Source organism: Prionailurus bengalensis, chromosome B4, assembly GCF_016509475.1.
Source record: "Prionailurus bengalensis isolate Pbe53 chromosome B4, Fcat_Pben_1.1_paternal_pri, whole genome shotgun sequence".
NCBI classification, from domain to species: Eukaryota; Metazoa; Chordata; class Mammalia; order Carnivora; family Felidae; genus Prionailurus; species Prionailurus bengalensis.
Window position 1 is genome coordinate 80878666 of NC_057358.1, and position 11278 is coordinate 80889943.

Consider the following 11278-nt stretch of genomic DNA (forward strand, 5'->3'; position numbering starts at 1 on the left):
ATATGAGTGAAGTCATATGATATTTGTCTTTCTCTGACTAATTTCGCTTAGCATAATACTCTCTAGTTCCATCCACGTTGTTGCAATTGGCAAGATTTCATTCTTTTTGATTGCCAAGTAATCCAGTAAACCTATCTTTTGCTTTAACCTTCTGCCCTTTTCTTTGCACACAAGACATTCTTATAGCTCTTCATCTCTATTACATATGTACCGTTGGTAGAGCACTGTGATTTCAAAAATCACACATGTAATATGGTAGAGCATATTACATATGTTGCATTGGTAGAGCAAGTGATTTCCAAAAAACTGAGGGATTTCCTTCAAGGGAATTTCAAAAAGAGGCTGAGCTTGGACCCAGAATTCTATCTTGCTACAATGGGGAACACTTTATTGATCAGGTCCTTTTACAGATGTGATATTGGAAATGAGGTTGAAATACCGAACATCATTCAGCCAATTGCTTCTTCCCTTCTTCCAAGCACGCTTCTTCCCTTGCCTCCCCAGAACCATAGACGTTTACAAAATCCTTCACATCTTAAAATGAAGATTCTGCATTTTGACTTGGTAGCTCTCTGTAATAAAGCATATCCATATATTTTCTTTAAATCTTTCTAGGTGTAGTTTTCTTCTTTCTCTTCTAGCCAATTAATCTTACCAGAGAATACCACAGGGATTTTAGCAATTGCAGGACCTTTCTTTTCTTCCAAGTCCATTACTATTCAGATGGACTTTTTCTACCTGAATGCTTAATGATATATTTTGATATATTTTTGAAAAATAATAGTGGATCCCAGTTTGTAATTCAAGGAGCTAAGTGTCCTTACAATGAACTATTTCATTCATTTGCTTTACATTTTTATAAATTTCAAGCAAACAGAAAAGTTGAAAGAACAGTACAACAAATATAGATATGGCTCTGTCTATAGTCACTAATGAAAATAAAAAGGTTTTGAATGGAAATAAGTTTACATGTTGAAAAGAAGGGAGAGGAAGGTACTTTTTCCTTCTTCTTTTAAAATTCTGAAGTTTTAAAACTAAAGACACCAATCTACATGTATAAGGTAATAGTCAGTGATGCTGTGTCCTGGGCATGTATCTTTCTCATTTTTTGACTCTTCAGATGGAGACCACTGTTTTCATTAACGCTTCTTAGCTCTCTGAGACTCCCTCCAATTTTCTCTCACCCAATGTCTTACTTTTTTAACCACAAAGATTTCCAGTCCTTTTTTTCTTTACCTTTCAACTTCAGCAACTCTCCTCCCATATTCTCCTTCTACTAACCTTTCCCCCCATTTATACAAACGATCAAATAAAACAAAACGAATGAATGGTAAACTGGACCTGGCCAGAGGAGCCCTTTGAAGTAGGTGTGTCTTTCGACTGGGGAAGGGGAGGAGTTAGACCTCCGGCAGCATCACCCCGCCCTGGTCAGCTGGGAAAGCAATCAAAACTGCTGCAACTCGGAGACTCCGGCCAGAGCGCAGGAGCTGCCCAGAGGCTGTGGTCCTGAAAGCTCCACTCCGGGGAACTAGCCACTCAGAGGAGGTACTGAAGAACAGCTAAATCAGCTGCAACGGGAGCATCAGCCTGAAGGCGTCCTGGAGGAGCATACAGAACTCCAAGGAACGAGCAGAACAAGAATCAGTCAGAAAAAACAGATTCAGTGACATATCTAAGAGGCAGGGGCCGGTTTAACATGGATCGCTAAAAGTACCTCCTTCTCCTATGATCTGGACGCTCAGGGAGACTTGGGTTCTCTGAGTCTCCTCCAGGACACAGATCCAGACTTCACACCAGGGACCACCACTGACAGAGGTGAGCCCTTGGATGGGGGTGGTACGGGACTACTAAAGTTTCTGTGGGAAGTTCCCACAGACCTAGAGGAGCAGTTGGGCTGAGGTAAGTCTCTTCTGGGCTAGGAGAAGAGGGAGTAGGACTTGGAAACTTGAACGGAGAAGCAGACAGAGAACATTTGGGGACGGATATTAAAATTTTAACAATTTCACTAATTCCAATAGCACCTGCCACCTGAAGTGAAACTCACACACTCAGTCATTTTTATAAAGTAGAGATTATAAATTATCATCCTCTATGTCTGTCAAACTCACCCTTCCATTTTATTAATGCAGGAGAAAAAAATGTCCAAAAAGTTTAACTTTGTCTGAGGTGGCTCAGGAAGTAGGTTGCAAGAATTGACTCAATCCACTGCTCTGTTCACAGCATTTTCAGGCTGTGGAGAGAGTGGAAGGGGTAAGAAGGGGAATGGTAATAGACTAAGAAATGAGAGAAGATGTCGGAAAGCTATGGAGCATGTTCTTACCTTTTCCCCCATTTGGTGTGCTAGAAATTCTTAGATAGTTGTGATAGAGTGGTGAAAATTTCCTTTTCCTCAGCTCTTCCCACTAAGAAATCAGAAAAGGTTGTTCATATATATTTTTGTCTCCTCTGCCTCTTATTCTTCATTTACCACCCCCAAACTGTATCCAGAACAATAGTAATAAATGTAAAGTGCTTCCCTTGTTTTTGGACAGAGGGACCAGAGACGAAATGTTGAAGAAGAAGGGGGAAAACTAAAAGATTGAGTAATTTCTGTTTGCAAAGTTCACCATTTGGGTTTGAGGCTATGAAAACCGAAATATGATATGGCTATGTTGGGTACGGTGTGCCTGTGTGTGTGTGTGTGTGTGTGCATGCGCACGCGTGTGTGTACAGGTATTAACCAAGAGAGAAAGTGGTAGAGTCCAAAAAGTTGTATAGGAAGAGCACAAAACAGCCCACTGGCAGTTTCTGGGCAGAGCAAGTTGTGAGCACCCCGGTCTGCATTCTGTCTTTTTAGTGTGAAGACTCTGCCTCTCTGAGCAAGGCATTTAGCCTGTCTGGTGCTTGGATTCCTTAGAAACTGAGCTGAATAGGCTCCTTTCTGTTGTACTGAGGATTCAGTCATAGGCTCAGGAGATGAAGTGAGTACAGTCAGCTTCCAAGAGGAAATACACTGTCTCAGCACCACATGCACACATGTAAGCACCCTTCATTCACGTGTCCATCAATAGAAACTTCTACACAACAAGTCCTTACCCTTGCTTTTCATAAATCTTCTAAATGAGATATGAAAGACAGAAATACTATTTCCATTTTTCCCTAGGAGTAAAAAAAAAAAAAGAAACTAATTTTCTGTGCTCATTTAATAAGCGAGTGATAAACGAGTGGAGAGGGTCTCAGTGCCAGGCTTCCTTCAGTACACCTCTGAGCGGGTTCATTAACAGGCTCAAAGCCATGGTAGAATTAGATTCTTGTTCTAGAGAAAACTGAGTTGATTTCCTTGATCAGAAATCACAACTGCACCACACACATTTTCGGCTCTCAAGTCTAAAACTGGATGTTCATCATCTTTTTTCCCCTGCTAACTTTTTGAGGCATTGGAGACATTTAGGTGGAAAAAGTCAAAAGAGAAGAATTATTACTTCTTTTAATCTTTGAGGAGTCCTGGCTTTTACTTCTATTTGAGAGACATTTCATTTTTCTCCTCAGAGCTCTGGCACTGGATTCTGGTAGGAAAGTCTTATCCCCAGTAGTGTCTAATCAAAGACAAAAGGAAACAAATGTCCAGGGCTAAGAGCTGTGTGTGTTCCGTCAGAAACTTCATGAACCTAAACCTTAAAGTAACTGAGTAGGAGTGTCCAGCAAACTGCTGTCTCCCCATAATAAAAAAAAACAATAAAAGCGACTAACCTCCTCTATGAATATGGTAAAAGAGTTTTGGGCAATCTGGTAGAAACAGCTGATAGAACTCTGTTTCTTCACCTCTTGCAATGGAGTAGAAGCTTTGATACTTAGTTATTAGGTTGGAGGAGAGGGTTTGTCAGGGAATTTTTCAAAATGCATGTTGAGATAGAGCCATTGGCTTTTGTTGGCATGAAATCAATAGTAAGCACAGATTGTAAGTATACTTGGTTTTGTCCATGTGTCCAGGAGAAGTCATGATGAACTTTAGGAATGATAGTACTTAATACTTATATGGCATTATGATGTCTGGCACTATTCAAAGTCTTTAAATATATTAGCTCATTTTATGCTCACAATAATCCTATGAGGTAGGACTATTATTATTCCCATTCTAAAGAGAGGGGACTGAGGCACAGATAGATTCTGAAACCTTAAGATCACATATCTAGTATGTAATAGAGCTGAAGTTTAAACTCAGGTAATGTGACTCCAGAGTCTGCTGTCCAGATACACTGGGAGAAAAGATGGGCTATTGGGCAATTGTTAGATCATCTTCTGAGCCAATTAGAGGAGGTTCCCTCAAGATAAGAAGAGGTACAGTAGTTAGCAGAATCTACTTTTATGATTCATCTGTGGGAAACAACTTTTATTTTTGAATATGCAAATTGTATAAATAGATTAGATAAGAAAACTCAAGAATAAACACAAGATAAATATATGGATAATGTTTTATAGCATTTAAAGTTCACAAAATCTTATTTTTATTTGTCTTGCAAGAACCATGTTAAATATACTTTACCTCTATTTTATCAAAGAGGAAATGAAAGACCAGAGAGCTATGTAATGTGTTTGAAATCAGCAACTGGGAATCAGAACAGTTAGGACTAGAGTGTGTGTCATTCCAGCTTTCATGATTTCAGAGCCACCCTATATACCCATGGGATGCTCCTAGAACTTATGAATCTATGAAAAAAGAGAGAGTTAAACTGGAGCCATCTATATCCTTCCCAGGGTTAGTAAGAGAAGAAAGATGAAAAATGGTTGCCCTTTACATTGTTTTAGCCAAAGCCGGTTGGTTCTTTTCCTTCATACCTGCTGATAACCTGACTTGAAAGCAACTCTTTGACTCTTACAGAAACCATTAAATTATGTTAAAGGCGAAGGATAGTCTACTCTATTCTCCTAATCCCACTTCTTGGTGGGGGTGAGGATGGACAGAACTTGGCTAGAGTCCAGAGGTACGGAGGTGAGGATCATAATAATAATGAAAAAGGCCAATTACAGAGGCTATCAGGGGCAATTCGGGAGACTGCTTTCCTCTCCTGCATCTTCCTTCTCAACTCTCCCTGCATGTAAGTATGACTGAGTGATGATGATGATGAAGAGGAGATGAGAGAAATAGAAGAGAAAAAAGATAAGGAAGCAGAGTAAGAGAAGGTTGGGGGGGGGAATAAAAGGGTGGAAGCGATAAGAAAAAAAAAATCTGTAAGAGGAAGGAATCCTGGAATCTGAGAGTTAAACATTGCAAAGAACAGCTAAACTAGCCTCCCTTTGGATGATGTTCATTTCCTGGTGATTTAGTTCAGCTGATCCACACCCCCTGAAGTCAAAGTGCCTTCCTTTCTTCCTGTAGCTGTGGTGGGGAAAAAAAAAAAAAGGAGAAATAATCTAAAACCTAGGATTTGGAATCAGAAGAACTGGCTTTATGTCCTGCTCTATCAGCTCTATATCTTTGCATTTCCATCACTTAATCTCTGACCCACAGTGACCTCGACTACAAAACAAGCATAAATCCCCATTTCCCTCAAAGGTTGGCTATAAGGCTACGCAAATGTTATAATTATGTGTGCAACATTACGTTTCCCAAGCCTACTCCATCCTTTTTGGCCTCAGAGTGCACCTGCCTCAGAAAGGTCTGTGTTACTTTAACAGAAAGTTAATTAGGTCCTTCACCCTCCCTCTGGATATCGGGCTGAGTTAGAAGTGCAGCTCAGCACACAAGCTCCATCATCCATATTAAAAGTGGGATTTTCTAACTTGGCCTGGGCAGCCAGTTGACCAATAGGTTCCAACGTGTGTTTTCAATAAAGCTGCTTACCCAGGAAGCCTTATTAAGTGAGTAAGTCAAGCTGACATGATTTCTGTGCTGATTAACATGAAACCTAGGCTGTTTTTGCAATGCAGTAACATTAATTATTTATAGGAGGTAAATGAGGTTAGAAGGAAAACAAGCTCAAATTACCAGAAACAAATCAGATCATATATTTATATTTTTAAAATCTATGTGCTAAATCCTGCCTCATTGATTTGAGGCTCAAGCTTTAAGGATCGAAAAACGTGTCTCATGCTCTCCCCTTTCTGATACACAAAAGTGATGGAAGGTTTAGCGTTTCAAAGACTAAGTTGGTAAACTGGCATGCCCCAATGCTGCTTCTCAGATACTTTTATTTGGTAAATTATATACCTGCAAATTGCTCAGCAAATCTCAAAACAATTCACCCTTCCAGAATTGAACATAAAATGTTTGCTAAGCCACCAGTCTCTTCTGGTTTTCGAAGTGCAATTTTTTTTTTCCAAAGAAAATCTGGATTAAACAGTATCTGTTAGGCAAGTGAATTAAAGTAGTCAGGGTATTTCCACATTTGTCTGAAATAGTCCCCGCTTATGTCTGCAGTCACTATGTTCTGTTAAGTTTAGAGTTTGCCCCAGATTTTTCATTTTTAATGAAGTATTATTATAATAGTTATACTAAGATAATCTTGAATAAGCTTTGTAGACCTCTGGATTGTAAATCTAGATGTTGCCATATTCTTGTCTGATGGTGTGAGATGCCCGTGCAATGAAAGAGTTTTCTTTTTAACATATGGGTGAATTTAAAAAATGGCCAGTGGTAACCCTGCTCTCTTTTCATGATCCTTTTAGATACCATGTCACTGACGCCTCTAATACCACTACATTAGACAGACCATAAGGTGCTTGATGAAAACCAAAATGCTCTTCTGGTGATGGTGAGAGAAATAGTCATGGTCACATGGGGGTACCAGCCAGTTGTGGCACTGCTCTTTCCTAGGATTCTTGAAGCTAAGAGTTGGCAGAGTCAGTGGGAAACATGGAATGTTACAGGTTAAGTGTATGTGGCATATCTCTCAATAGAGGCTGGGCAGTCCTCTGAAGAACAAATTAGTCTGAATGATCTCAGCACAGCGTCTCATTTATTTTGTGGTGTAAAATACAACAGTGTACTTACTTACTGTGTGATATGCTTTTTAAATTTTGCAATAATTATAATTATATCCATTGTTTTAAGTTTTAACTACATTAGCACCTTCTTTTACTTTCAGAAGTTTCTCTGTTTGGATAATAATTTATATGTCCACCTTATGTATTTCCCTTTTTGATCTGTATTCTGGAAAGAAGGAAAGATATATTTTGACTCTTACACCAGTTATTTTTGCATAAAATCTCTACAAGACAAGGCACCAGAGAATGAAAAGTACGAGGCAGTGGCACTACCATGAGTAATCAAGTCAATTTCATTTTTCTAAAGTTGATTTTTTTCTACTATGCCATAGCTATATTAGTGTTCTGGGCATTTATTTGAGTCTTAGATTACTTATTTAGAATGGTGGACTTGGACTAGATAATCACAAGTTGAATCCCAATACAATTCTCTGTTTTATATCTAAGATATAAAAAGAAAGTTTAGTTTTAAATCAAAGCAGATATTCCCAGACACTAATCGTTGCTGTTTCCTATTCCAGAATCTGGAAATGGCAAAACCTTATGTGAAACCCAAGGAGATGACAGAGTTGGTCAACACACCATCCTGGATGGACAAAGCCCTGGGCTCTCAGAATGAGATGAAGGAGGAAGAGAGAAGATCAGCGGCTTATGGGATGCTTGGAAGCTTAGCTGAAGAGCATGACAGTATTGAGGAGGAAGAAGAGGAGGAAGAGGATGGGGAGAAGCCTAAGAGAAGGGGTCCCAAGAAAAAGAAGATGACAAAAGCTCGCCTTGAGAGATTCAGGGCTCGAAGAGTCAAGGCCAATGCTAGAGAACGGACCCGGATGCATGGCCTGAATGATGCCCTGGACAACCTGAGGAGAGTCATGCCATGTTACTCTAAGACTCAAAAGCTCTCCAAGATAGAGACTCTTAGACTGGCCAGGAACTATATTTGGGCTCTGTCTGAGGTCCTGGAAACTGGACAGACACCTGAAGGGAAGGGCTTTGTGGAGATGCTCTGCAAAGGGCTCTCTCAGCCTACAAGCAACCTGGTGGCTGGATGCCTCCAGCTGGGCCCTCAGTCTGTCCTCCTGGAGAAGCATGAGGAGAAATCTCCTATTTGTGACTCTGCCATCTCTGTCCATAACTTCAACTATCAGTCTCCTGGGCTCCCTAGCCCTCCTTATGGCCATATGGAAACACATCTTATTAATCTCAAACCCCAAGTATTTAAGAGTTTGGGGGAATCATCCTTTGGGAGCCATCCACCTGACTGCAGTACACCACCTTATGAGGGCCCACTCACTCCACCCTTGAGCATCAGTGGGAACTTCTCCTTGAAGCAAGATGGCTCTCCTGACCTGGATAAATCCTACAGTTTCATGCCACATTACCCTTCTGCAAGTCTAAGCTCAGGGCATGTTCATTCAACTCCCTTTCAGGCTGGTACCCCTCGTTATGATGTTCCCATAGATATGTCCTATGATTCCTACCCTCACCATGGCATTGGGGCCCAACTTAATACAATCTTCACTGATTAGGGCAGTAAGACAAGCATTTCAGAGGATAATGTGGAGATGTTTCCCATAATTCAAGTGGGTTGAGCTGAAGATTCAATGACCTTAAAGGAACCCTATAGATAGATATCAAACGCAGTAGTCCCAGTCCATTTAGGCCTTCCTGCACCTGCCACCCTCATTTATCATCAGCTTCTCACACTGTATTGATTCATTTAGTTAGGGTCCTCAAGTGAAATTATTTGATTGTTTACAATCACGTGGAAATACAACAGAAGCCCTGGGCCCTATTCTAATGGTGCCAAAAACTCATGATCTATGCCACTTAATTTTCCGTTTCTGGCCTCTGTTTACTGATCGGTAAAATCAGACAACTGATGATGATTTTAAAGTCCTTCACAGTTCTGAAAATTCAATATTTTTGGTGACCACTCCTATACACTTACTGAAACTGAAAGCATTGAAGAATAATAGTAAATGAACACTGTGTGTGGAATGATTAGATGGAGTTGCCAAAGGAGCACAGATGCATTTCTCTCGGGGACCTGATAGGACGTCTATGCATCTATCTAAAAATTGTCTCCAAAGGCTAAAATCCTAACTTGGCTGTCACTGTGAATAACAAAGCATGTTCTTTAAGAGATTAGCTCTACTTCTTGTTGGCTGAGGCTGAACATCTCTTTCTTAGTAATATGAGAACCATAGTAGAGATCTCATAGCAACTTGATTCTTGATTAACATTTCAAAAGCACTTTTCTCAGTTCTAGAGATGGGGCAAGCAAGTCACTGTAAACAGACTCCTATGACCAATGGAACTTAGAGAAGTCATCCGTACCATTTCATAGCCTCTGTAACCAGGAGGCTCTAAAAATTCTGAAGATGCTCAGGGGCTGCTATTGGAATCAGCAAACGACCCAGGTCATATTCAAGAGCAATAAAATGGCAATTGGCTATACTAACTTACCATAGTTTGGTGACTCCCTCTATCTCACATCTGCCCATAGGAAGACCAAATTTTCTTTGGCAAGATACATTTCATTTGGTTACACAAAACATGGTTAAAACCACTGACTTCTGTCCACACCAATTATTCTTATATTTTCTAGAGGGATAAGCACCAATCAATTTATGACCAAACTTGAATTTTTCCAATGCATATACAATTCCTTATCTCCTCCTCCACTAATTGTTACCTCTTCTTCACTTCTAAAATATAATATGTTATTACATATTGTAGATAACATTCCAAGTGAGCAGACTTAAGGATGCAGAAATCAAATCCAAGGTCGGTGAATGTTTTTACCAATTTATGTCTTCATCACAGGTTTATCCTGATTTGCAGGATGTTTATTTTTCTTCATGGAACTCCTCTTTTGTTTATATCAGCATTAATTTTGTCACATTTTTTTTTCCAGAAAAATGTGATCTGAGAAATTTCAACGTCCTGTTCAATCTGCCAGGACAATTATTTAAAACAAACTAAAAGCCTAAATGGTTTACATGATAGTGGATCACATCCTGCTCTGCCAGAGAGGATAAGTTTAGGATGTAGGGTACACAAATAGGACCAATGAATAAAATTGATAAGGCAGATTAGTATGTCATTTTCTACAGCTCAGCTATCCCCTAAACCCTGCCAAACTATCTGTGGATCTTGACTTTTTTTTTTTACCCTCTTATTTATTATCTCCTTACAGTCTAAGTTATTGTCTTTCCATTTTGCTTGCAGCGCTAACCCTGTTGTATTTTGCACCCTTGGTTTGTAGACCCCCTTGAAAGTATCCTTGCAGAGAGATCTTAAATCCCACCAGCTACTGAAGTGGTTCCCTTTTCCTAGCGGGAAAAGGCAAGTTAAGTGTCTACAAGGCCAGCCTATGTGCTTTCTGAGTCTATACTGGCACTTACCTTTGTGAGAGGCTGTGGGGGAATCTATCCTTGAAGCTAGTATTTTCTGGCATTTAAGTTTGTAGATAATGAATGTTGTTGGAGTTATTTATTAGATATTATTTATTTAATTTATTTCTCCCTTTCATGCAAATTTCTTGGGCTCCATACATGTGCTTGCAAACCTTCCCTAAGGCTTCCTTTGGAAAGTAGCTCATAATTTTTCTGGAATTCCTGAGTTTGGGGTGAGGGGAAAAGGGGAAGTTAGTGCAGAATTACCTGTAATGATTTTATAAAAAGCAGCAATAATTTGAATGGCTATGCAAGTTAATGTTCTTAGATTTTTTTCCCATCCATTCTAAGAAGAGCAAGTTAGTTTTGGGAAGCTGTTGTTTATGCTTTTGGGGAATATGGCACCCATGAACCAGGCCTCCTTGGGATTGTTCAGAGAGACTTTCTAATTGAATTAAAATTTGGGAGTGCAGTATGATTGGAAAGAACCTACTCTCTTACCCAGGGTGGTCTCATTCTTCAGGGGATTTTATGAAATAAAAGAAAAACAATTGTTCAAACTTTTTGTAAAAAAACAAAACAAAACACAACCCAGACTGTTTCTCCTCCCGTTTTTCTAGCAGAAATAAAGATGTGAGTTTTATTAGACATTGTGTTGCATTGTCTGTCTTCAAAGTTTTTCTTCACTTTCTTCTATCCCTTTTCTTGGACTCTGTGTCCTGTAAGCAGCCAGCAAAAGCACAGGCCAGCCTGTCAGGAGGATTTACATCCCATATTTCAACTCCTCCTTTCAGAAGATTTGAAAGGTCTAAACTAAGTAGTTACAAACCTAGAAGCACTGATCTCTGTCACACACATAATCAACTATGTAATTAGCCGTTGAGGAAAAAAGATCTTCCCATTTACAGAAATCTAGG

At 39.6% G+C, this 11278-nt stretch overlaps 1 protein-coding gene across 1 annotated transcript; it reads left to right on the forward strand.

The window, feature by feature from the left end:
- The first annotated feature begins 1455 nt into the window (after window positions 1-1455).
- NEUROD4 (neuronal differentiation 4) lies at window positions 1456-11009 on the forward strand. Its single transcript, XM_043564226.1, has 2 exons — window positions 1456-1815; window positions 7485-11009. The coding sequence occupies exon 2, from the start codon at window positions 7494-7496 to the stop codon at window positions 8487-8489; it is 996 nt and encodes a 331-aa protein (XP_043420161.1). The 5' UTR covers window positions 1456-1815; window positions 7485-7493; the 3' UTR covers window positions 8490-11009.
- The last annotated feature ends 269 nt before the right edge of the window (window positions 11010-11278 follow it).